Consider the following 27,227-nt stretch of genomic DNA (forward strand, 5'->3'; position numbering starts at 1 on the left):
TTCCTAAACCTTCAATCTCACAGGCACAATCACACACATTAATCCTGGCTGATACTCAGGAGACTGAAGGATTGTTTGAATCCAAGATTTTGAGGTCGGCCTGGACAATACAGAGACCTGTGTCTCAACAACAATAATCTTCCCAAATAATTCATGTGCTGTATAAATGTTTCATGTGTTAACTTTCTTTGGAGGCAAGCATACACATTAAATAAATTTACCCATTAATAATATACTTAAAAATGTAGGGGTAGTTGTGTCTCAATGTGTCTAACACTGTGCTAGGTTCTAGAGAAACACATCCTAATAGTGATAACAACATCTAATGAAGTTATTTTTTTCACCAGTTTTCAGCTAAGGAAAGACAAAACTCATACATCTCAAGACTTATGAACTGTTCAAAAATTTGTGCTTTCTAGTGTTTTAATGACTATTTTGTGATAATTTTATGCTATATTTCAAATAAAATTTCAACATAATAAAACTAAATCTATAGGAGGAACATCTGCAATAGGTGAAGAATCAAGGAAAAAGAAATCCTTAAATACAGAAAACTAAAGAGTGCATCACATAATTAGTCACCTTACTTTGCTGTACAGACAACAGTCAACCCAAGTCCATGCCTTGCTCCCAATGCACCCAGCATGTTGTGACACATAATCAGTCCTCCACATCTCAGAAAACTCCCTTAACCAGTTCTCTCAAGAGGAGTTTTTCTAGTTGGATCAGCTGGGCTCCTAGACTCTTACCTCTTTTCTAGCTACTACTGGGACTCACTTTAAAATGAACTTGGCCTTAACCTAGGCAGTGAAGTGGTGCATGCCTTTAATCCCAGAACTCTGGAGGCAGAGGCAGGAAGATATCTGAGTTCAAGGCCAGCTTCATCTACAGAGTGAGTCCCAGGATAGCCAGGGCTACACAAAGAGAAACCCTGTCTCAAACAAACTAACAAAAACCCCACTACAACTTGGCCTCAAGGTTAAACTTAAATTATTTACCTGACCTCTGAATCAGCTACTTACAAGGAAGGGGTAGAAGGAACCCTCAAATTAAGTAATTTTCAAGATTATTAAATTCCTAACATATACTAATTTCTCTTCTGTATGGAAACAGTTATGTTTTTTCCTCAAATTAGTTTTTAATTCCTAAAACTCCTTTCCAAAGTAATCGTTTGTAAATTAGTTCTCTTGCGCTCCTCCCCTTGATTTTCCTATTTTCTTTTGACTAAAGTTTTGTGTACATACTTTGCTTCCTACTATTTTATTATGTTAAAATCCAGCACTAAGGAGACAGAGGCAGGCAGAGCTCAGGGAGTTTAAGGCCCGCCTACTCTGTATAATGAGTTCCAGGATAACCAGCGCTATGCAGAGACCTTGTTATAGGTAGATGATGGATGGATGGATGGGTAGGTGACAAACAAGTAAACAGATAAATAAAATTACAGGGCCTGTGCTGAATCTTAGTGTTGAATGCATGCTTAGTTATGCACAAGGCCTGGCTTCAAGCCCCAACACACAACACCCAAAAATCATGGTCTTTAAACAGTCCCAAAGTCAACTAACTTCAAGTGTTCTAGGAGCAACTGTGAATTATAATTCAATTCTACGTGGACTAACTGTGCACATGCTAGTAGTCACATATAGCATCCTCTAAGATATCAACTAAAATGATGAATGTTTATATCGTAGTTTCCTAGATAATCACGATTCAGGATGAACACAGATGCTTTGTTTTTACTTCACCACAATCATTTTTTGGTTCAAGTTTCTTTTATAATTACAAATAAAAGTCCTGACAACATAAACAGGGAGACAGTGCTGGGAATGTACCTCTTTGGTAAGTGTGTGACTAACATGTACCAAGACCCAGCTGCACACATAAACCAGACCTGGTGGCACAGGCCTGTAACCTAGCACTCAGGAAAAACATCAGTCCAGAAGTTTGAGGTGATGCTTGGCTACATGTTAAGTCTGAGGATAGCCTTAGCTACATGAGATACTGTCTCAAGAGCAAACAAACAAAATACAAATTCATTCATTTCTGCAAAGGCAAAAACATTTTTCTTATTCAAAAATAAGAAACTGGTAAATTTTAAATAATCCCATAGTCTGTCTGTTAGTTAAAATACATGTTTACAAGTCATATGCAAGGGGCTCCTTTCTGAACAAAGCAAAGCATACTTTCTCAAAGCACGCCACTGAGAAAGTGAACAAGAGATTTTTGCCTAGCTTTGGAAAGAGAAAAAATAGCCCTCTGTTATTTAAGAGCAAGTTTGTTTTAAAAGCTCAAAGGTCAAAAAAAGGCAGAGGGTGGGGGTGTGCAGGGAATGCTGGTTAGTTCACGTGAAAGCACAAGTCACAACACTGCAGTATCCGCTCATTTTTTTTTTTTCTTTTTTAAGAGCTTGGCAATATTCTGTAACTTGTGGGTTAAAATGCATTTTCTTCCCATTTTGTTTTGTGAAATAAGGTCTCATAATATCATCCCGGCTTGCCTGGGACTCACTACACCATCCATTTACAATACTCCTGCCTCAGCCTCTTGAGTCTGACTACAGGAAGTGCCACCCTTTGTTCCTTTTTTTAAATAAAAATTACTTGGATAAAATTGACATAAGATCACCTTTAATGCTTCTGATTTTTTTAAAAATAAAAACAAAAGGATTGCTGCGTTTACAAAAACAAGCGTGATGAACAATTTGTAAATTAGTAACACAGCTTCTATCGTTTCCATTTTGGGGGCACTTAACAAATACCAGGCAGTACTCTAAGTGCCACTTCATCTGACTGCTGCCCTTATAAGACCGCTACTAGGTTCCTCATTTTACAAAAGAGGAAATGGTCTCAGAGGAAAGCAGTCTATCTAGCTCAGGCAGTTTGGACCAAGTCTATACTGTATCCAGCCCAGTTAAAAACACAAATTCCCCTTTACAAACAGCACCACCCTGCCTCCTCCAGGTGATGCTTTTAAGGCACAGACCTTTCACTCCTTTGCTTCTAATTTAACACGCTGAATAAGAAATATTAAATAATTACACTAGGAGTATACACAAATTTAAGAAATATAAATAATTGGTAATGTTGATTTATTATTATTTATCCATGGTAACAATAAGGAAAATTTGAGAATAAATCATTCAGTGATCTGTGTGACTTATACTAATTCTTAATTCCTACAACTCTGTAAAGCTATTATTTTCACGCAAAAATTGAAGAATTTGAGATTTGGTGAAATTCACTATGTTGGCCAATGTTCTAAAGTTAGTAAATGGACAACCTAGAACTTAAGCTCAGAGGCCTGACACCAAAGAGCATAATGCTCTCTACTTAACTAATTATTGAAGACATGCAAGGTGGACACATAACTGTCCTTGGCTACCAAAAGAAACCTTCACAAAGTGCCTTTAAGCACTGATAATTGTTGCACTATGTAATCAGGTGGCCAGTTTTAAATATTAAGCATCCTTAATGTTGCTTTAACAAAGGAGTTTTCAACTTTACCTTAGTATGAAACGTACCTATGTTAAGGAGGTATATAAATAAGCTTTACTTAAAGATGGAACATAGCAATTATATAAAACATGCAACATGTTCTTTTCACTTAATGAAATCACGGACATATTCCTGAGTCAAAACATCTGTATCTAAATGGTTATGAAACATATATTGCATGCTAGTCATTGTCATGTCAAACAAAATCAGATCTCTTACTGAGTAAGGTTATATAAATGAGTTTTAATTTAAACAAAATGTATTTTATGAGAACATTTTGCCTACATGTATAGTACATACTCCTGTCAGGCCCCTTAAATCTGGAATTATGGCTGGGCGTGGTGGCACACACCTTTAATCCTAGCACTCGGGAGGCAGAGGCAGGCAGATTTCTGAGTTCAAGGCCAGCTTGGTAGGACAGCCAGAACTATACAGAGAAACCCTGTCTCAGAAAAACCAAAAAAAAAAAAAGAAAGAAAAAAATCTGGAGTTATGGATGGTTGTGAGCCACCACGTATGTACTGAGAATCAAACCTGGGGCATCTACAAGAGCAGCGGCTTTTATCCACAGAGCCATCTCTCCAGTCCCAAATGACTAGTTTACTCTGAGGCTGGTAGAGGCCTCAGAGTAAAAAACAAAGCTCCTACTAACAGGCATTTTCTCAGGCTTATATTTTAACTCCTATGTGTTTATTTATACACTGTCATTCACTGTTCACAGCTGCTGTAGTTTATTCCTTAGATTACTACCCAATCTTTACAATAGCAAGAGGAAAGCAACACACTACGTACTCCTGGTGGCCTAACGTCTTAGTGCTGCTCTTCAGTTTTAGGGTTTTTATGTATGTATTTTGTTATAAACACTGGAGACCAGACTACTTTTGTGATTAAACACCAACAACATAAAAATATCCCACATCTACTAAGCACAAACCACGTTGAAAGGTTTTGTTGAAAGGTTTTAACAATAATCAAAAAAGGGAGTAACATTGTCTCTACCTTCATGGAACTCAAGAATGGGTGCATCCTTGCTGAGAGGCCCCTGAACTAGAATGCAATGCCACATGTTAGTCAGGTGGACAGGAAACTTCCATAATTAATCTAATAACCAATCTAATCCAAATGGTCAATCTTCTTTCCATAATAGAAATACAACCTTGGAAAATAACCTGTCCATTTCTGAGACCAACTTTTCATAACTCACTTAAGATTACAATTTTGTGTAAATTAATGTAATAAAAAATTTAAAATACCAGATTGCTTAACAATGTCCACAGAGAAAGACAAAACCTTCCACTAATGATAGCGTGCTATGAATAAGAAATGAAGTACTCCCAAATCTGTTTTCTGATTTCCATAAAAGTATTTAACAACAACAACAACAACAAAACAATGATACCTGCACTTGAAAGGATTAGTAAAAGCTTACTAATGACTTGTCTGAGACCCAGGTGAGTTTGGGAGGAGCAGTGCAGAGATAGACCAAGACTGTTCACTGCAGACACTGATCAGTAATACAGTATTAATGCTCACTATACTGATGCTTTATTTTGCAAACTTTAAAAAGTTTGAAATATACTATAACTTAATATTAATAATAATTTGTCTCCTCCATACTTTTAAAATACTTGTGTATGACTGTATGTGTGTGCACATGTGGCACACATGTAGATATTAGAGAGAATAACTAGCATGAATACTTTCTCTCCTTCTACTGGGTGGGTTTCAGAATCTAAGTCTGGTTGTCAGCATGGCAGCAAAAGACTTTACCTGCTGAGCCATCTTGCCAGGCCCACATTGCTAAGGTTTTTAATGTCATAAACACCTCGAGAGCTACAGTTTGAACATTTTTATCTTACATGTCTTGCTAAGAGTATGCAAATAAGACCTATAAAACCTGGCTGCAAGAAATTTTCAAGCTCTGTTGCAAAGCTTAAGTTTACAAATATACACTTTAACATGAAAAATATAAAACAAATTTTTTTTTAAAAAGCCTTAATTCCAAGGAATTTTTACACCTTTACAATAACTCCACTTACTGAGCTCCTAATACAAACTAGCTACTTTATAAACAATTTCTAACCCTAAAAATTCATTTTACAAATAAGGAAACCCGGTCAAAAGTGATTTACTGATGGTTATATACTACTAAATGGACAGGTAAGATTAAGCCAGTTCGACAGTACTTGTCCAACAGATATTAAACACCCATTATGTGGCTAGCAAAACTACAGGCAACTTGCATGCCAAACCTGAGCTTTCTTTAATTCTAGTTAATCCTTAAAATGACCCTGAAATATAAGGACACTGAGTCTGGGAGGTTAGCTAACTTGGTTAGGGTCAATTCAATAACTAACATGTAGGTATGGTTTGGGCGATTTTACTTGACCATGCATGAAAGCGTGTAGGCTAAGGTTTTGTGCCTTGGGTTCTGCCATTTCCTAGTTACACTGAATTCCAGAGATAATCGCCTGCTGCAGGGAAGGGAAAAGAGGAAGCTGCATTATTAATGGGTCAAATTTGTACTCAATAATCACATTTACATAAAAGGTAATTGAAACAACATGTCATGACCAGTAAACTTTCCAAGAATGTCCATACTTGGCTGTGCAGCCACCAAGAACATAGCTTTCTTCACAAATACGGAGGACATGCCACCACCACCTCTCCTCCAACGAGCATTTGCCAGAGTAGCAGCTGACATGATAGATTTTGGGTCTTATCAGTTCTCACCCAGTGTGAATGGAGAAAAAATGGAATTCAGTTGTCTCCTCTCTGAACCGATCCAGTATTGTGTGTCTCAGCCCTCGTGGAACGTACTGTAGTACAAAACATACCAGCCAGGATAGGGAGAAGCCATCATTTGTGTTCCATCATTACTCAGCTACAGGACAACTTCTGGCTTCGGTCCGTCCCTCGCCCCTTATTAAAAAAATGCGGAAAACTCTCAAAAGGCACTCGAAGCAAGCAAGCTATGTGTGAAGACACCTAAACCCGTGTCTGGCACACACTGGAGTTTTAGCATTCCCGTTCCATCGTCTTTTCTCAAATTCTCGAGATGCCCAAACTTTTTCCCTTCGTTCTTTCTAGATGCTGTCTAGGTTCCAACCCGTGCAGGCTGGCCAGGGACTTTACAGGGATTCCGAGAACAGTCCCACACGCCCAATCCTCAGCCGGGACGACAGAGCGGTGGCTTACAAGGACACGGGAGCCAGCCCGAGACGCCGAAGCGCTGCCTTTTGTTGAGGCCCTATAGGGTGGGACTGCCACGGCTGGGGGCTCGTGGGTGGCAGGCCGGCGCGCCACGCGTGGGGCAACACTGCGGGGGTGGTCTGCAGCCGCGGGCAAAGGCGGCGAGACCCGGGCCTGCGGAGGCCGCGGCTGTGCCCCGCAGGCCGGACGGATGAGGTGGGAACACACCCTCCCCGCACGCCTCGGAGCCCGGCTGCGGGCAGGGAGCGCGAGCCGCCCGGGACGGCGCGGGCGACAGCTCGCCCCGCGGAGTCCTGTCAGGCCGGCGCCCTCCGCCGACCCCCGGGCTGGCCGCGGCCTGCAGGGCCCAGCCCGGGACGCCGCCCGCCTACCTCTCGGCTCGCCTCCGCCCCTTGGAAGGGCCGGGCTGGGAGGCTGGCTCCGGCGGCCCCTGCGGAAGGCCTTGGTTACCTGGGGGGTTGCTGGTGGCTGGGCAGCTTTCCGGACGGGAGGGGGACGTCAGGACGAGGAAGCGGAGGGCGGACGCGGCGGGAGGGCGGCCGGAATCCGTCGGCCGAGGCCCTGGCAGGTAGGCGGGCTGGCCGGAGGTTGCAGACACTCGGGTGGCAGTCGCGGTGGCGGCGGCGGCTGCTCCTGCGGCTCCCTCAGGATCTTCCTCGGGCTGGCCCAAGATGGCGGCGCTCCCTGCACAGGGTTTCCTGTCACCCTCGCAATGGGCCGGACCACAAAAGAAGGGGGGAGGATGCGCGCGCAGCCAGCGGAGCCCGGAAGAGGGTGGTGGAGACTAACCTGACGGCCACGCCCCTTCCTCAGTTCGCCCCTCTGGAGTAGACCCGCCTCGGCCTCGGCCCGCCCCCACTGGTCCTCACGCCTGAAGGAGGCGGGAAAGGAGTCTGCGCAAGCGCAGTCGTGTGCCACGCCTCCCGGCGGAGTTACTGCGCAAGTTCGCACACTGTTTTCTATGGGTTGACAGTGTCTGTCCAGAATTGTCGCCGTTGGAGACCTAACTATTTTTAATACGCGTAACTGCTTATCACTGGGCCGCCTCTGTATCCCGGCCTCTGGAACACACACGTATTTACTGCATTTATTCAACATTTACAGACCAATTGGAGATTAGTAGGAACAAGGCTGGCCAACACCCAGAGACTCTTCTCGTGCCATCAGAGGCAAACGGGTGCTTCACATTGACCAACCCACTTGTATAATCATGTAGCTAGGAGGTGGCTCTTTCTTGTGTTTCATCTTTGTCTAGCTTAACCTTGCTTTGCGGACACCAGCAACAGGAAGAGGGAAACTTGACATTTTTACTCCCACCTTCCCAAGACACCTTCCCACTCCCACCTTCCCAAGACACCTTGGTGAAAGCAACAGTTTCACTTTCTTCGGCTTACGTCTTTTTGCCTTGTAGAACCTAGATGTGGATTTACTTATCTTACATTTACGTTTTTTATCTTATTGTTTATTTTACATTTACGTTATTTATCTTACATTTACGTTTAATTTATATTTTACAATTACATTGCCACAAGGATGGATATTTTAATAACGCGTAGCAAGGCAATTTTTTTTTCAGCATAGAAGTCGACCTTTTTTCTCCTGATTTTTTTGAGGAGTGGAGTGGGGTTCAATACAGGATTTCAGTATGTACTTCTGGTTCCCGTGGAATTCACTATGTGAATCAGGGTGGCCTCTAACTTGCAGAGATTTGCCAGTCTCTGCATTCTCAAGTGTTACGGTTATAGACATGCACCATCACACCCAGGTTTTCCCCCATGATTTTAAAGGATTTGGTACATATCTTGTGTGTCTCTGAAGGGACTATGGACTGTAACCATTATCCTTACCATGCCTAGCAGATAGAATGGCCCTTTCCAGGACCCCCAAAGAAAAGTCACAATTCTAAGCATTTAAAACCTTTCGTTGTAAACTGGTTCTGCCTTAGGAAAGTGAGATGTCATTAGAAAAATACATAGCAGTTTAAAAATCTCTTGTTTTGATAAATACATGATACAGACAACACTTTTATACATGTCATTTACTTTCTCAGGTCCTCAGAATTTTCTCCAAAGTAAGGATGTGATATCTAATTCCTATGGGTTCTTCTTAAAATTGAATAGACAATGCATACAAAATTCCTGGCATATAATACCTTGAATAGGGACAATTATTGTTTGATAAGCATAAGGTACTCTCTTCCAGTCCTGGAGGTCAGTGGTTTAATTCATTGTGGTGGTTTAAATAAGAATGGGCCCCATATAACATATATAAGATAGAAATTGGTACCATGGACTGGGGTGTTGTGTGACAGTCATGACCATTCCATTTGTTGGAGGAATATGGAAACAAATGGGACTTTGGACTAGAAAAGGCATTGGAGATTTTAAGTGGGGCTTAATATGCCATCCTGGTAGGAACATGGAAGACAGTGCCGAGGGCAGTTTGAACAATAGGAATCCACTCAAGATATTTCAGAGGGGAAGAATGAGTGTCCTAGAGGCCACCCTTGTGATATTTTGACAAAGAATATGGCCACTTTGTCCTAAAAAATTCCTGGAGGATAAATTGAAGAATTAATGGATTAATTCTTGGAAGAGGAGATTTCAAGCTAGCCTAGTGTTGGCTGTGTCACTAGTGGTCACTTTTATTTAGATCTACAATGAAAAGAAGCAAGTTGGGCAGAGAGAAATACAGAATGCACAGTTAGAGCACTAGAAAGTCTTGTGCTCTGGAAAAAGTTTAAAGAAAAGCCTAATGCTAAATGGAATAAAGGCAGTGGTGGCCTCAGGGGAGGACTCCACTCAACTAAGCTGCCAGTTTGTCAAAAGGGATTAAGGAAAATTTTAGGCAGTTAAAGAAACCATAGAAAGCAGAAAGCTGGTGAAAATGTATTTGAACGAGGGGCCATGTTCCAGCCCCAGCAAAGAGAAGATCATGGCAGCTTCAGCCACATGGTTCTGACTTTAGAGTCAAGGATACCAGATATGGACTGTGGAATCTCCCTCCATGGCTAAGGAAAGCCACTGAAGCCAGGAATGAGTCAGCAGTGTCCCCTACATGGAGATCTAGAAAGACCACTGCATGAATCTGTGAAGATGAAGCCTGGATTGCCTTGGAGACCCCAAGATGTTGGCGATGCCAGAGTTGTAGGAGAGCTGACAAGGAAAGCTGCAGACTAAATGTGTAACCATCCCAAGAAAGAAGTCTGTTGCAGGCAACAAAGCTAAAGGGGGTTGGAGATGTGGAGAGCGCTTTGACATCACACATCAGATGCAGAATTTAGAGTTTGCCCTGCTGATTTTCAGTCTTGCTTTGGTCCAGTGTGTCTTCACTATGCTTCCTTTTCTCTTCTGGGAATGGGAATAATCCTTCTGTGCCATCGTACATTGGAAGTATGTGACCTGCTTTTTATTTTTGATTTTTCAGGAGATTACAGTTAAGAGATGGCCATCAGTCTCAGTAGAGACTTTGGACTTTTAAACAGTGTTGATACTGTTATAGACTATGGGGACTTTTGAAATTGGACTGAATGTATTTTTGCATTATGACATGGCTACAAACCTATGGGGGGCAGGGAGTGAAAAGTAGTGGTTTGAGTAAGAACGGCCCCCACTGGTCATAGATTTGAATGTTGAGTCTCCAGGGAGTGGAACTGTTTAAAGGGATTAGGATTAAGAGCTGTGGCCCTGTTGGAATCTTGTGGAAGAAGTGTGTCACTAGAGGTGCATTTTGAGGTTTCAAAATGTTAGCCCAGTCCCCCACCCCTCTCTGTGCCTAAGGAGTGAGATGCAGCTCTCAGGTACTGCTCTCATACATGCCTAGACACTACCATATTCCCTGCCATGATGATAATAGACTAAACCTCTAAAACTGTAAGGAAACCGCAATTAAATGCTTCCTTTTTTACAAGTTGCCTTGGTCATGAGGTCTCTTCACAGCAACAGGCAATGACTAAGACATTTATACATTTTTTATACTTATGTACATATTTTGACATTTTTTAAATCAAGGAAATTTCTAGGCAGTTGTAGAACACTTGTGTGTACCAGGATGTGAATTCCTTCTTAAACACAGCAAAGGATAAAAAAAAATTTTTTTTTTTTGCTTTGATACTGCCTTGGTAACTAAAGGAGAAAACTGAGCATCAGTTGTCACTGTTTGCTCAGGGATGAATTTTTACCTAACCAGAAAGTCTCTGTCTGTTTGTTATCTGAAGTGAAACCTTTTGGTGTTACTGAACAATCATTACACACCAAAAACTATCCAAAAGTCATCTTCTTACCTAGTTTCTATAAACCTTTTTAATTTTTAATTGTAAGTGTATGAATGATTTGCCTGCATGCCTATGCACCGTGCACATGCCTGGCGTCCACAGAAGTAAGAGGCACCAGACTCCCTGGAATGGTTGGAGTTATAGATGGTTACGAGCCACTGTGTGCATTCTGGGAATGGAATAGGTCTTCTGCAAGAATACATGCTCTTAACCTTTGAGCCATCTCTCTGGTCCCATTTTAAGACAGCTCTATGAATTCATCACTGTATCCATCCGTTTTATAGATGAAAAGGCGTAATGTCATATAGGCCTAAAGGTAAAAGTTGTCCTATAGGTAAAAATTGGCAGTGCTGTGTCAGGAGCCTGGCAGGACAGGATTCCAGAGTTCCTGCTCTGAGCTCTACCCTGCAGCTCTTCCTTAGCTGCACTTGGAGATCTGGACTGCAGCTTACTGGATCATTTTGAAGTAGTATTGAACAGAAATATTGTTGCAAATGAAGACTGCCAGGGTCTCCTGCTAAGAAAGGAAATTATAAAGTTATTATATAATTATAATCATTAATCATTATAAAGTTATTTCTGTAACCGATCCTAGAATTTCTAAAGTTAAGGCCCAATGTAACTGATTGCTGTATCATTAAGAGCTGTCTTGCTGAACATCTGTCAGCACTTCCAGCTAACTCTATTAAAACACTGTTTGTATGTAATGGAAGATATGCACACAATATTTATAGGGGCACTGTAATAGCAAAGGACGAAAATAGATAGCTGTTACAGTAACTTACAGCACATCCGCATTGTAGATTATTATGCAGCTCTTTAAAAAGGTGACTCACTTATGTAATAGACATTGGAAAGTATCTTTTCTGTTGTCTTTGAACTCCTGCTATGGCCAACCTAAAAACAAAAGTCTCCAAAGAGTCCATATTTTACATGCAAAGGGCCATGAGTGGCTGGAACTATGGACCTTCTAGCAAGGGATTTGAACACCTATTATTCAAGATGTGGATCTTGTTCCAGGAAGCTCCCACCTCCACTCCACTGCTTCTCAATCCTTTCCCCCATTCATAGATGCTACGCCCAGACACATACCCTCAGCATTACTCAGTGGAAAGATGGGCTGGAGAGATGACAGGGACATGGGTCTCTATGGAAAATGCAGTGTGTGTGTGGGGGGGGAGGGCTCTCCTTTCACTCTCTGCATAGAGTCTCATATCCCCTTCTAGAGTTAAGGGAGGAGCTCCAACTCATCAAGGAAGACCGAGTGTGCCTGTAGCAAGAGGAGACTGGATATCAGTTCAGGCAGCAGATTTAACTGATCCATTCTACCCAATTGCTGCCTGCACGGGTAGAGGGAGGGAGTCAGCCTAGCAGGGGCTTGTGGAGCAGGGAGAGCAAAGTATGGAGGGAGAACAACTTAAACTGCTTTCAGCTCTTCTCCCTCACTTCCCAGTCCCTCAATGGGGTGTTATCAGAAAGCTGAGGCCAAAACACTGGGACCAGCAGTCATCTGGACAATACAGCAGCTACGCGGGGGTCACCAGCTCCCAGGGGAGGCATTGAGGATCCCCTCGGTACTGAATCATTGCCATGCCTACCTGGTCTTGTCTCACTGTTCTTTATGTATTTTATATATTTTCTTTTCTAAAAAAATATTATTTTATTCTTTATCTTATTTCAGAACATAAAAAAAATTAGAGTCATTTTCAGATCTACCATGCTTATTAAACCAAAATAATACTTTTTTTATTATTAGTTTTACAATCTTAATTTTGTTGGCTAATTTTCCTCATATGTTTTCGATTTTTGGTCCATAAGCTTATATTGGATTGCAGATCATTTTTTTCTCCCCTCTCCCTTCCTCCTTCCTCTCGCTCTCTTTTCTTCTCTCCCAGGCTTCCCTCCTCATCCATTTTTGTCTGGTAGTATTGGAGTTGGCACCAATCCGGAATCAGATGTTAAACTATTGCTGCCCCAATGCCTTAGAAGGTACCAGAATTTGCACAATTTGTAACCTGAATTTATGCCGTATGTCAATGCTACCTAATTAAAAACAAATAAAATTTTTAATGTAGTTGATTAACTCTCAGGGATGCATAATTAAGTAAAACTAAACAAAAAGCAAGCAAGCAAACAAAAAACCCTAGTTCAAGTGAAGAAATAAGTGGTGTGCTCCAAAATTTAGCAGATTGACAAGCGAGTTAAAATCAAGTTCATGGGACCTTTTAGTCTTTAGTCTAACTGAATTGAAAAAGTGTGGAACACAGTCTCCTTTAGGACAGGATGTAGAACTCTTGGCTACCTCTCCAGCACCATGCCTGCCCACATGCTGCCAAGCTTCTCTCCACGATGATAATGGCCTAAACCTCTGAAACGTTTATGAAGCTCAGAACTGACCTTGAGAGATAAAGTGTTCTCCAGAAGGTCAGTCAAGGAGACTGGGGAGAGAAGGTCACAATGTGGGTCGGCACCTTCACCCATTGAGTCTTCACAGTCACTGAGCCAAGGGGCCTGGCCAACCGGCACAGTGCATCTTAGGCTCTCATACCTGCTCCCAGTCACACAGAACCCTTTTCTTCTATCGGCAACCAACTCATAACAGGAAACCTTTTTTGTTTCACAGTCGTGGAAATTGAACTAGGGCCTTGCACACCCTGGACAGAGGCTCTACCAGTGAACTACATTTCCAGTCTTTGTTTCTTATCTTTCAACAATGTCTGAATAAGTTACCTAGGCTAGCCTGAACTTTTGACTCTTCTCCCTTATGAGTAGCTGGGACTAAAGGCCTGTGCTTCCAGGCCTGGCTGACACTGTAAGAAAACCTTGCTGACAAACCTCCCTGCCACCACACTACACATACAAAGGCCTGTCTGCAGCCATGCCATGTGGCACCCACAGAGATCACCCAGAGCCTCTCCTGGCATGAATGGGCTGCCTGAAGCAGGAGCCACTACAATGTGCAAGTATGTGGTGGATAGATGGGAGAGGAAGAGGCTCAGGACAGTTTAAGCATTGGGAGGAGAGAATTGGAAAAGCAAGGCGAGAGAGGAAAAGCCTGTGAGCCTTGGTGAAGTCCCAACCCATGCTGCCTCAGAGGGCCATGCCTGGCAAGCATCTGTGGCCATGCATCATCGGCAAGGGTCAGTGTCCATATCTATGGCTCATATTACCACCAAAGACCACGAGAACATCCCTGGTCTGGGAGCAAGTAGGTGTCAAAGGGTCATGCAAAGCTGGCCCCACCCCTCAGTGGCTGGCCCCACCCCTCAGTGGCTGTAGCACTTGGGAGGGCAGGCTCTGCACCTCAATGGGGCAACACAATGGAGTTGTGTTGAATGCACCACCTTCAAATGGTGAAGGCACCGGTGAACCAGCCGGAGCTGGTCCTCACAAGCTGCAGTACTTTGGAGAATGGGCCCCACACCTTGACTGGGCAGCACCACTGTGCTCTGAAGACATGGATGAGCGAGAGAAGGCCTCAAGGGCATGAGAGTGAGAGAGCTGACCTGCCTCCTGCTGATGGCAGAGCTCAGTGACCTGGCCAGAGCAGTGGGGGACAGCTCGTCCTTGTGTGCAGGCTGACCAGCCCAGCTACCACCCACTCCCAGATCCAGACAGAGTTTTGAGTTTGCCCACCCCAAATCTACATCATCTATGAAGTGTTAAAGGGCCAGATCCAAAGCTGCAAGCTCTCCATGACATAGAGCAATAACAGGATAACTGGGAGGAGTCCTGGATCCAATGTTGATGGTGTGACAGAAGCCAGTGGTCTGGAACCAGACCAATGACTCACTAGTGAACATTTGCGTGTGAGGATGTGTGGACAGAGGGATATACTGTGAGACACACTGTGACACACTATGGCTTCCATGATGAGATGTTTTCTGTGCTTTGTTTTGTTTATATTTGTGTGCTTTTTTTTTTTTTCTTTTGGAGGGGAAGTTTGCAAGGGTGGAAGCAGGTATGAATGGACGGGGAGAGGAATGTGCATAATGTGAAGCTCACAATGAATCAATAAAGTTTTTTTTTTAAAAGGACTCAATCCAGTTAATGGTCACTAAAGAATGGTGTGCTGTATCAATATCAATACAACTGTGTAAAAAAAGTTGAAAAAGAAATATTCTATTATAAAAATACTTCCCCATCTCCACTTTAAACTGACTCTCAAGTAGCCTGAGCATCAGCTTACTAGACAGAGTTAGTTTCCTCATGGCTGGGCCCTGGGATGCTAATATGAGTGGGTGCCAGAACACAGGGTGGGCTGTTTCAAAAAACAAAAATAAATATTAGAAAATAAATTTGAGTGTGTGTAAGCCCCCGCATGGCTGCTGGGAAACAGACTTGGGTCCTCTAGAAGAACAGCAAGAGGTCTTAACCCCTGAGACTTCTTGCCAGCCAGAGCCTCCCTCTTCTCTCATATTGGGAAGCAACTTCTAGGACTCCATCTGTGTTAGACAGAAGGTTTCATTCAGATACTACAACCAACCAATGGCCCTCAAGATGTTTTGTTGCCTCTCCCTCAGAAAAACAAAACAAAACAAAACAAAACAAAACAAAAAACTTCTGTCTGGTGCCTCAAAAACACTTATAGTGTCTGCCCAGAAGCTGCACACACCATTTCTGCTTACATCCCACAGATGAGTCACCTGATCACAAGGTGTGCTAACTCGAAAGGCAGGCTGGGAACTCAGTCTTCAATCCACGAGACACACCCACACCTGTCACTCTACACTCTGCCTGAGAGGGCACTGAGAGTAAAATAAAATAATTTAAGGGAGATGAAGTTTAAACCCTGAGACTATTGAGCGCTCTCCCTCCCCCTCCCCCTCCCCTCCCCCTCCCCTCCCCCTCCCNCCCTCCCCTCCCCCTCCCCCTTCCCCTCCTCCCTCTCTCTGTGTGAGGCTATCATAATGGACTGGGGTAGGAGAGGGGAGCAATAGGACTTGAAGTCTTTCCCACCAGGGTGATTCCCTCAGGCTACCCCTTTAGGGCTCGCTGCAGAACTCTAAGTCGGTGTCTTCTCTTTGTGTTCTGAGCTTCTTGAGGAAGTGAAACATAGAGGAGCAGAGGGAGGCCATTGCTGATACTGCCTGGTTTAAGAAGAGGATATTAGATCAAGCAGCAGGAACGCACCACTATCAAACCCCAGACCTGGGCTGCAAAGACCAAGGCAAGTTCCAAAAATGGTGAACAGAAGCCAGGACCAGGCTAAGCTGAGTGTGGTCATGTATTCTCAGGTTTAGTAGACAAATCAGTCCTTCATCTCTCCAAGAGTATATGAAACAGAAGAGGTTTAGGGCCGTCCTCAGAAAGAAAATCCTCTCCAATGGAAACGGGAACTAGAGAAAAGAATTCCCCTCTACTGTCCTGATGAACTGAGTGGGGTTTAGAAATAGCAGACCAAGCACGTCTGCAAAAGTCCCCAAACCGACAAGTCAGAGGGATCCAACATCATAACTGGATTTGAGCTCAGCTTTCTTCTCTGTAACCGAGGCTTTGGATAAGTTCCTTAAGGAACTTGATTTCCTTGTCTGCAAAATGACAAAGTAGTGGCATCAAATTCCCCCAGTGGCCAATGAGCTAGAATGAGAGAGGGCATGCAAGCTTAGCAGGGGAACTGCAGGCATGGATGCCTGCTCAGGAAACAGGAGTGGCTGATATCAAGTCTGAGAGCCAATCAACAGCTGCAGAAGCAATCCCGTTATATAAACTGGGAAAGGAGAAGACATTTCCCCCCGCTATCGTGGGATTTGAGAAAGATCAGAAGGATGTTCACAGAGAAACAAACAGGCAAAGAGAGAGAAGATCAGGAAGTAGGTATCTATAGGCTTGGCTATCTGAAAAGCTGGCTGACATCTGGGACGGTCTCAGCAGGATCTTCCATATCCCTTGGTACATGCACACAAGAGCACATATCACACACATAGAGGCATACACACATATATGCATATACACACATACATATGTACATACACATGCACATACATGTGCACACACTGTGCATGCAAACATGCACACACACAAATGCACACATGTGAGCACACATAGATGCATGCACACATGCAGGAACACACACACACACACACAGAGAACCAAGAATTTTATTGAACATGAAGTCACAGCTCTCTGTCTCAGGAATAGACATTGCTTTTATAGACACATTAGCAAAAGTCTAGATCATCCCTGATCTCAGTGTTTATAGCTACAATCATTTACTTCTTGCTCATCCCTGCACCCATAATGTGTCTACTGCTTCCCAGTGCCTTGCCATCTTTATTCCAGGACATGGAGGGCGTACTCCGTGTCTGAGTCTGAAGCATTGCCAGACTTCACAGGAAAAGATCAGTGAATAGACTGGATTATCAGGCTTCTCCCCAAAGTAGCACAAATTATATTGTGTGACCTCAAGTTGAGAGAGTTGGGTTGTATAATTCTATTGAATGATGAATGATGCACACAGATTGATGGTATTCCAGCCTACCACATTGGACTCCATCCCTGTCAGTTACACTCACGAGCCCAAGAGAGAGGTAGTTGCTAAGAGCTGCCCTCTGCAAAAATGGGCCCAGTAATATCTGCCCTGTGAACTTTACAGAGAATGGGTGGGAATGTACGTGAGAAGTACAGATCTGAGGGTGTTTGTAAACTGTAAAGTCCCAAACTCCTAATAGGGAGTTTCCTTACCACTCTGAATATTGGGGAAAATAATAGTGTTGTCTGTCTGTCTATCTATCTGTCTGTCTGCCTATCTTTGGTTTTTGGTACAAGGTTTCTCTGTGTAACCCTGGCTGTCCTGGAACTCTGTAGATCAGGCTGGCCTTAAATTTAAAGGTCCACTTGCCTCTTCCTCCTGAGTGCTGGGATTAAAGACGTGCACCACCAGGCCTGATTGTAGTGTAATTTTTCTACCTCATCCTCTCTCTGCACACAGGAAAAGTCTTTTGACCATGTTAGTATGTAGTGCCACATTACGTAAGCACCTTGCCCTGATCAGACCTCAGAAGTATTCTAGTAGTGCCACTAAGGCCACTCACTGGTGGATAAGTACACAAATGCAGTTCTATGTTATTTAGTCTCAGAGGGGAAGGAAAGTCAGATTCATGCCACATGTGGCTGAACCTTGAGCATAGTGTGCTAGTGGGGAAAAAAAGCCAATCACAGGACTGGTATCATATGGTTCCACTTCCGTGGAGTCCCTAAAATACTCAAATGCACAGACCCAGGGGATAAAGAGTTACTTAGCAGGAATGGAGAGCCACAACACAGGAGCTCTAGCTCCGTTGATACAGAGTTTCAGTCTTCAGTAATAAAGGATCTCGGAAGCTCAACAGTGGCAACAGTTACACTACAGTGAGTATCTATCTAACACTGCTAAGTATACATTTAAAAGGTGCTTCAATGGGGCCCAGGGGCTGGCTCAGTAGGTAACATGAGGCCACGTGTTCTAGTTTGCTTTCTGATGCTGAGACAGATACAGTGACCGAAAGTAACTTAGGAAAGGGTACTTCAGATTCTGCTTCTAGGTCATAGTCCACCTTCAAGGGAACTCAAACAGGAACTGGAATAGAAACCATGAAATAGCTGTTTATTGACTCACTCCCTTGTTCAATCTCAGATAGCTTGCTTGCCCTTCCTTCCTTCCTTCCTTCCTTCCTTCCTTCCTTCCTTCCTTCCTTCCTTCCTTCCTTCCTTCCTCCCTCCCTCCTCTCTCTTTCTTTCTTTCCTTCCCAGGTACTCTTGACTCCTGGCTGGCATGTTGTTATCCTCCTCCTCCTCCTCCTCCTCCTTTTCCTCTTCTTTCTCCTCCTTCCTCTTTCCTCCTTCCTCCTTCCTTCTCCTTCTTCTTTTTTGAGACATGGTTTCTCTATGTGTCTCCCTATCCTGAAACTAGACCAGGCTGGCCTGGAACTCAGACACCCACCCACCTCTGTCTCCCTGAATGCTGGGATTAAAGGTGGGCACCATCATGCCCAGCCACTTAGCTACCTTTCTTATATAGCCAAGAGCCACCTGCCTAGGGATAATGCTGCCCACAGTGGGCTGGGTCCTCCCACATCAATCATCAGTCAAGACGATCCCTCAGAGATATGACACATCTGAACTGCACAACTGCTCCTGTGAGGTTTCCCTTCCCAAGAGTGCCAAGTTGACAGTAAAAACTAGCCAGCACATTGTATAAACATGTGTGCCTGGGTTCCATCCCCAGCACCCACATAAAAAGCTGGTATGGTGGCACATATTTGTAATCCCAGCACTGGGCATGTGGGCTCTCTGAGGCTCCCTGGCCAGTCTCACCTATGTAGTGAATTCCAGACTAGTAAAAGATCCTGTCTCAAAGACCAAAGTGGGATAGCACCAATGTCCTCTGAATTCCATATGTACCTGCACATATATACCCCTGTGAGTGTGTGTGCATGCATACACACACCTATACACAAACACATATACGAATATACCTATACATATATACAGACATATATGTATATATATATATATTTACAAGGGTTAAAATAGCAAATGATATATATTATATTCTACTACCCCCAAAAAGTACATTGTAGTAAAATTTTTTTTTATTTTGAAAAATACCACAAATTCTTCAAGTCTTAGGTAATTGAACTCACATAACAGATTCTGTAACCACTATGTAATTTACTGGTGGCTTTCTGTAGTCTGTTATGCTGATAAACAGTAGCTTTCAGGTGTACCTGCTGTTATTTAACTAAGGACTAAGGGGGTGAGGAGTGGCCGAAGCCAACTGGGACCCTGTGGAAATTGCTTTCTCTCTCTGGGTCTCAGACTCCAGATCTGAGAAGTAAAGAGATTAGTTGAACTCAGCAGTCCATTCCATGTTTCTCAGCCCTAGGGACACAGGGTTAACCACAGTTCGGGTGACCGAGGCTCTATTCCTCTCAGCTTTCCCCCTCAACACCTTTGTAATGGGAAGAAATGGTGGTGGTGGTGGTGGTGGTGGTGGTGGTGGTGGCGGCGGTGATACACAGCAGCCATTTTGAAGGATTTATGGCTTGGTGATTTTGGTCAAAACTTGAAAAATCAGAGAGATAAAGAAATCTCTCTGGTTGCTGATGCTCTCTGCTCTTTACTGATAAGGGTCTGAGGTGCAGCAGGAGAGGCCCCGAGCTGACAGGGCATTCCCTCTGACGTGAAGAAACACTGGCCTCTACCTGGGGCCCTCCACTCTTCAGGTCCCCTCAAGCCCCTCTGTGCCCTGTTGTGTTTTTCTGACTTCGGTTGTTGTAGTAGCTGGTAGACCGCCAAGAAGCCATGGGCAACTTTTAAGGTAAGTTTCTGTTGTGCTGATAAGAAAACAGGGATCCCAGCAGCCACATAGCAAGCCTACACGCTGGGACTAGGTAATGGCTTTTGAATGTTTAATTTCCTGCTTCCTCGAGGTCTAACGGCAGCTCATCAGGTCCGAGGCTCAAACAAGCTTCTTCATGTCTCAGGGCCTCATTGTCCTTGCCCGTGCAATAAGAGTGGGCAGGAGGGGAGTCTCTCGTTGATTGATTTGGTGGTAGTTGGTTGATTGAGGTGGGTGGTGGGCTCTATCACGGTGGCTCGGTGGCTAAGCCTTTCCATACCCTGCTCTCCTCTTCAGGATCTAGCTGCCACCTCCCCCACCCCGAGGAGGACCACAGAGCAACCTCCGAGGCGGTGCTGGCAATGCTTCAGTAGAGTTGAGGACCTAGCTGTGTTAGAACCACCAGAGTCCAGTGTGTGCTTCTAATGTGGCAAATGAACTCATATGCATTAAAAACTCCCTGTATGGGCACCCTTTTTCATCGCTGCAACGTCGCAGCAAGTAACTTACAGGAAGCAGAATTTTATCTTGGCTCACAGTTTAAGAACTCCCAATCCATCATGGGGAAGGCATGATGGGAGGAAGCTGGCCCAGCTATATGCCTCACGACCCGAATCCCAGCAACGTACTTCCTCCAGCTACGTCCCACCGTCCAGAGGCTCCACTCTGCACCCAATTGGCACTCCCAACTGTTTCAGACACAAGCAAACCATAGCATTCCCTCGTGCCTTGGGCTTATCAGAGATCTTTCCCCACTCCGGAGATGGCGACAAAAGTGAAAGAGAAAAGGAACGTGAAGGAAGCTGAATTTCTTCCTGCCGACCTTATTTGTTCCGGGGTTTTGCATGCAGACGAAAGGCCACTTCAGGTAGATGTTTTGCTGCTGTTAAGTACAGACATGATGTAAAACCAAAACACAAAACAAAATCTCTGTTTAGTCAGCAACTGGACCCAGCGCAGCTGGGCTTCCCAGAGCGGCCAGCAGTCTCAGTGCAGGTGTAGGAGATGGTAGCTGAAGCCACGGTTTTCTAAAGCTGAGTAAACCCCCCACCCCCACCCCCAGCCCCCACCCCCTACTCCTACATCTAGCCTAGTCTGAAGTCAAAATGGAAAACCCAGGGGAGCGAAGCATTTAAACCCTTCTCCACAAGAGGGCGTAGGTTGTCCGTGCCGGGCCGCTCTGCAGCCAGCTTGCCCTGCCCGTGTCCACTGGGCCCATCGGTGTTGCTGGCCCACACCCTGTTAGGCAGCTGTTTCCCTGAGTCTCTTTGTTAATGCCTCTTATTCTCCAGCCTAAGAGTAAACCGAGAAGCTTCGGAGTCAGGTGTACTTGGATTCAAATCCTGGCTCTGCCGTTTGCTGAAATCTTGGCAAGTTCGCTCTCTTTCTGATTAATAATTAGTGACTTTTTCCCAAGCCTGGGGAAGCATAGAATTATAGACCTCCTGGCACACAAAGGAACCTGCCTTCTGCTTTGGTCAGTACCGCCCTAACATTTCACGGATCAGGGCCCAGAGGTCCAGGCTTGAGGAGAGAGAGAGAGAGAGAGAGAGAGAGAGAGAGAGAGAGAGAGAGAGAGAGCCCATGGCTTACTCTCTGGACTCCAGCTCTTGTCTCCATCACCCATGAAAAGCGAGGGTCATTCATTAAGGAATGAAAAGATAGAAAGCCCTTTTATGCTGCAAGCTCGGGCTTTCTGTTGGAGCAAAGACACAAAGTGCTGCATTTATGGTCCGGCTTCCGCAGTTACACACTCGGGCGAGTACTTGACCTGCTGGCTCATGGGTTCCTCACGGCTGTGGCGGAAGGCATAGACGAAAGATGAAAATAATACCTACCCTAGAGGGTTTCGTGAACTTTCAATGAGAGCATGAGTGTGACGCTCTGCATAGGGCCTGGCGCCTCACAGGCATGGGTTTAGTGTTAGTGTTCGTTTCTGCAGCTCATGAGCTTTCTGACCCATGTTCTCATCGATAAATGCGAAGGTGGCCCATAGATTTGCGGCAAGGCACAAGATGTAACAACAGTCACCTACCTCCTTTTGTGGAACAAGGCACAGCTGTTTTTAAGAGCAAAGAAAACTAAGACTACATTCTAGCCTGTTCTGAACAGCGTTCCTTTGGATTAATTGCTAGCTTGAAGGGATCTAAAACCACCTGGGAGATGGGCCGTGGGGATTGTGTTGATGTTGTTCATTTATGTGGGAAGACCCATCTTAATTATGGGTGGGAACGTCCCTCGGTAGGGGGCCCAGCAGCCGGTTCAGAGGTAAGTCCCCAGTGTCTAGGAGGGACCCACAACACTTGTTAAACCTTCCTCCATATTTGTGTTGCTTTGATTGCAGGCGATGTCCTACCAAAGTACACAAGGTCAAGCAACAATTTAGGGGTGAACTCTTTAAAACTGTGAACTGACACAAGTCTTTCTTTTGAGCTCATGTCTGACATCATGGTGACTAACACAACTGCTGACCCCTCTGCTCCATCCTGTGCTCAAGGATTACATTCCTGTTTTCCCCTGACCCAGACCAGAGCTTCATGGCTGGCCTTGCTGGCCGGCCTCTCCTTTTCCTTAGGTGGAAAGCAGAGACTATGAATTATTCTGCTCATTTCCTAGGATCATCCATTTAGAGGTTACCTTTCCTGTAACAGAAGCAATTCCTTACCCTTTATGGAGTGCCCCTACCCCTACTCCCTTTCCCTTCCCAGCTTTAGCTCCACCCCCAACCCTGCCAGATTCTGATTTTCTTTGCTAGTCACCTTCAAGGTCCAGCTGTAAAACCACTTCCTGTTTGATTCCTGCCAGGCATCTCACTCCAGTTTCCTTGGAATTGCAGTACTTCACCATAAGACTCTGCTTGTCTGACGAGGCTGGGGGCTCCTGGAGAAGGAAATTGATCTTGCCCTGTTAGCTTGCTACATGCATTTGTCAGACATCCATCACCATAACAAAATACCTGAGATAATTAATTTGGCTCATACTTTTTGAGGTTCCATCAATCCCTCTGGGCAAACGAGCCAAATTTAGAGCAAGTTGTAATTAAATGCTGGCCAGGATGATGGACTCTTGCCAGGCCCACTCCAGCGTTCCCTGAAAATGCCCGAGCTACATCGGTCAGGTATTTAAACAAGCAAACCCAACAAGGCTACACACTACCACCTTCTTCCAGTGGAAACAAGCACACATCCTGATGCACTTCCTGTCTGCAGTCAGTCTAGGCTTACAGTTTCAGACCCTTAGATAAGGACACACCCTTATGGTATTATTTCAACTTATCCCTTAAAGACTCTGATGCTTACCGTTTTTGTTTCATTTGAGACCGAGTCTAGAATCAAACTATGTAGCCCTGGCTTTTCTGGAACTCTCCCTCTGTCTCCTGAATGCTGGCTTCCTTTTGTCAGCTTGCCACAACCTAGAATCATCTGGGAAGAGAGCCTCGATGAGGAATCACACAGATCAGGGGGCTTCTGGGCTGTGGGGCCTTGTATTCACTTTAGTTGCTATAGGAAGACTAACCCAGCCCACTGTAGGCAGCATCATTCCCTGGACAAGAGGTAAGAGAGGAAAAAAGCTAAGGTGAAGACCCCAGAGATATGTTTATTCCACTTTTTTTCTCCACTGTGGATGTCATGTGATTGTTTGATTCTTCCCCAAAATGCTAGACTGTAACTTGGATGTGTAACCCAGATAAACCCTTTTTCTCTTAAGCTGATTGTTTGTCAACCTGTTTTATCACAGACATGTAAATGGCAACCACAGAATAACCTACCTCAGAATACAGTTATGTCTGAGGTACTGAGAGTGAGGACTCCAGTTCATCTGGGGTGAGGTTGCATGATTTGGTCCATAACAGTTATTCCTTTACATTTAAAATAAACTCAGATAACACAGAAATGCATTATTGTAACTTCATATGGAATGCTAACACTCCTCTCCCACACCATCCCACTCCATCTAACTGACAAATCTCCATCTTATTCATTTTTTTATGTGCCGTTCTCACCCTTGCCTTGACCTGGAGATTATCTGTGACTAAACACATTCGGAATAGTTGTTCAAATATTAGAAGGTAGAGGCATGAAACATATAAGTCTGTTATGCAATTCCTAGCAGTCACCTAATAACTCGGCGACTCCTTCTCCTTGCATGTAAAATAATTTTCTGTCAACTTGACACAAGCTGGCGTCATCTGAGAGGAGGAAACCCCATTTGAGAAAATACTTCCACAAGATTGTGTTGTAGGGCATTTTCTTATCAGTGATTGATGTGTGAGGGCCCTGACCAATGTGGGAGGTGCCACACCTGGGCTGGTGGTGCTGGGTTCTGTAAGAAAGCAAGCCACGCAAGTTTCTGTGGGATCTGTATCGGCTCCTGCCTTCAGGTTCCTGCCCAGCTGGGGTTCCTGGCCTGACTTCCTTCCCTGAGAGACAATGGATGTGGAAGCAGAAGCCAGAGAAACCCTTTCCTTTCCAAGCTGTTTAGGTGGAGACATTTTACCACGGTAATAGCAACTCTGACTGAGATAGAAATCATTTTAGCCATCTTCTAGGGCCATCCAGTTAGCAGGTGTTGAGAGGTTACCTTTCGTGTGACAGGCTGCTTCTCTGAGAGTTGCCTTTTGTGGAGTTGCTCCGTTCCCCCCCCCACCCCACCCCACCCCGGTCTGGTAGTCTGAATTGTAAGGAAAGTCTGTGCCTAAATGATTTAGATGGTAACTGCTAATTAATCTTTCTTCAGACAACACCAGAAGATACACTGCCCCTCTTTTGCTCTAGTCTTGTGCATCAGCTACCACAAACCTTGTGTCTTAGTTTCTCTTCCTGGTTCTGTAATAAAATACACTGCAAAAGTAAGATAGGAGTCAGGCATGGTGGTGCATGTCTTTAATCCCAGCACTTGGGAGGCAGAGGCAGGCGGATTTCTGAGTTCAAGGCCAGCCTGGTCTTCAAAATGAGTTCCAGGACAGCCAGGGCTATACAGAGAAACTCTGTCTCGAAAAACCAAAAAAAAAAAAAAAAAAAAAAAAAAGATAGGGATGCCTTAGGGATTTATTGCTATGAAGGGATCAAGCAACCTTATAAAGGCAAATTGGGGCTTGCTTATAGCTTCAGAGGGTTAGTACATTATTGTCATGGGGCAGGGTAGGATACGGACAGACATGGTGCTGGAAAAGGAGCTGACAGTTCTACATCTTGATCTGCAGACAGCAGAAGAAGATTGTGTGCCACACTGAGCCTAGCTTGAACATAGGAGACCTCAAAGCCTGCCACCACAGTGAGATACTTCCTCCAATAAGGCCACGCCTACTCCACGGCCACAGGTCCTAACAGTGCCACTCTCTATGGGTCAAGCATTCAAACACATGAGTCGATGGGAGTTAAACTTACTCAAATCACTACGCACACTACTCCCTGGCCCCCATAGGCTTATAGCCATAACATAATGCAAAATGTATTTAGTCCAACTTCAAAAGCCCCCATAGTCTATCACAGTCTCAAAGTCTCTTCTGAGATTCATGCAATCTCTAAACTGTAATCCCCTATAAAATCAAAATCAAAAACCAGATCACATACTTCCAACATATAGTGGCACAGGATATATATTGCTGTCCCAAAATGGAGGAAAGGGTGGAGCTTGAGCACTAGGAGACCCCAAAACCCCGCTATACAGTGACACACTTCCTCCAATGAGGCCACACCTCTTCCAACAAGGTCGCACCTCCCCATGAGCCCAGCATATGCAGACCACCACATAAGCCTGCCTGCCTTCCTTCCTTCCTTCCTTCCTTCCTTCCTTCCTTCCTTCCTTCCTTCCTTCCTTCCTTCCTTCCTTTCAGTGCATCCTTGTCTTTCTTGGTTTTTGAGTGGAAGCACACAGACTTCAGTCCAGTAATATTTGGCCAGAGTCTATCATCATGGCCAGTATTAAGTTAAAGCTTGTTCCAAGTTTGGCTCAAAAATGTGGCCGTGGTCTTACTCTCCACCCTGGAGTTATCATGTGAGGGACCTGGCTAAAGCACCTTCTGAAGTTTGGCTGCACTCAGCGGTGGGATCCCCGGCTAATTTTAGCTATTTCACACAAAGCCTAAGTAACCTAACCGACCAGTGAGGTACTAATCCCATTCTCTCCTGCCTTTTAGAGCCTCTGATTAAATCAAGAAAAGCATCGGGTTATTTCTAACAGACTTTAAACATTCCCTAACATGCCTAATCTCCTTTCCCAACAAAGGTGGAGCCTGGCACCAGTACCCAGGTAGAATTTAATCACCTCGTTTGGCTGTTGTTTGGTTTTCTTTGGATTCATTTTCATGGAAATGATGTTGATTTCCATAAAAATTGAGGATTTTTTTTCCAGTTGAAAACAATTGGCCTGGCTAAATAACCATTAATAAAAATAGCTATAATATTAAAGAGAATAAATTTCTACAGAAAAATAGTGAGCAAACAATGTAATTAGCTCACTAAAATAGTAAACGTTGAGTTTGGGGTCCTTAAAGCTAAGCAGGTAATAAAGGCTAGGTGACCTGGCCCCATCAGGGCTCAGCTGTCCCTTCTTGTTTCTGGCAACCTGAGAAGAGCTGCCCTGGCCCAGCCCCAACTCCAGCATGAAGGAAAGCCATGTAAAAAGTTCAACCCTTCCCTTTAGCTGTTCCTTTCAAGTAGAATTTCCATATCCCTTCTCATAACAGTTACCCTCTGATCAAGGTTTTCCCCAAAGCAAACAACAAAAAAGCAGCCAGTTTCCCCCAACAAGGACTTAAAGGACAGGCTGTTTTGCAAAGGTCTGGGAGAAAATTAGATCATGAGGGTGGTCCCCCTGTACACCCAACCCCAAATGTGGAGGGACTCCACTCTCCCTACCTCTAAAGAAAAGCTTCCAGAAGCCCAGCATTGGCCTTCTCTTATTGAATTGTGCCATTTTCCTGAGG

The 27,227-nt window shown here is 44.3% G+C and overlaps 1 protein-coding gene across 3 annotated transcripts in view; it reads right to left on the reverse strand.

Annotated features, from left to right (window-relative positions):
- The window catches only part of Rab14 (RAB14, member RAS oncogene family), a 20,988-nt gene extending 13,478 nt beyond the window's left edge, over positions 1 to 7,510 (reverse strand). Inside the window, exons 1-2 of one of the 3 annotated variants that reach the window (XM_021186061.2) lie at positions 7,155 to 7,444; positions 6,329 to 6,413 (exon numbers count right to left, since the gene is read on the reverse strand). In XM_021186061.2, coding sequence (XP_021041720.1) covers positions 6,329 to 6,354 — 26 coding nt within the window. In that variant the 5' untranslated portion in view covers positions 6,355 to 6,413; positions 7,155 to 7,444. Of the gene's footprint in view, positions 1 to 6,224; positions 6,414 to 7,154 lie in introns of those variants that run through there. The other 2 variants (XM_021186070.2, XM_021186079.2) reach the window with 2 other exon arrangements.
- Between the last annotated feature and the right edge of the window lie 19,717 nt (positions 7,511 to 27,227).

The sequence above is a fragment of the Mus caroli genome, chromosome 2 (genome assembly GCF_900094665.2).
Source record: "Mus caroli chromosome 2, CAROLI_EIJ_v1.1, whole genome shotgun sequence".
NCBI classification, from domain to species: domain Eukaryota; kingdom Metazoa; phylum Chordata; class Mammalia; order Rodentia; family Muridae; genus Mus; species Mus caroli.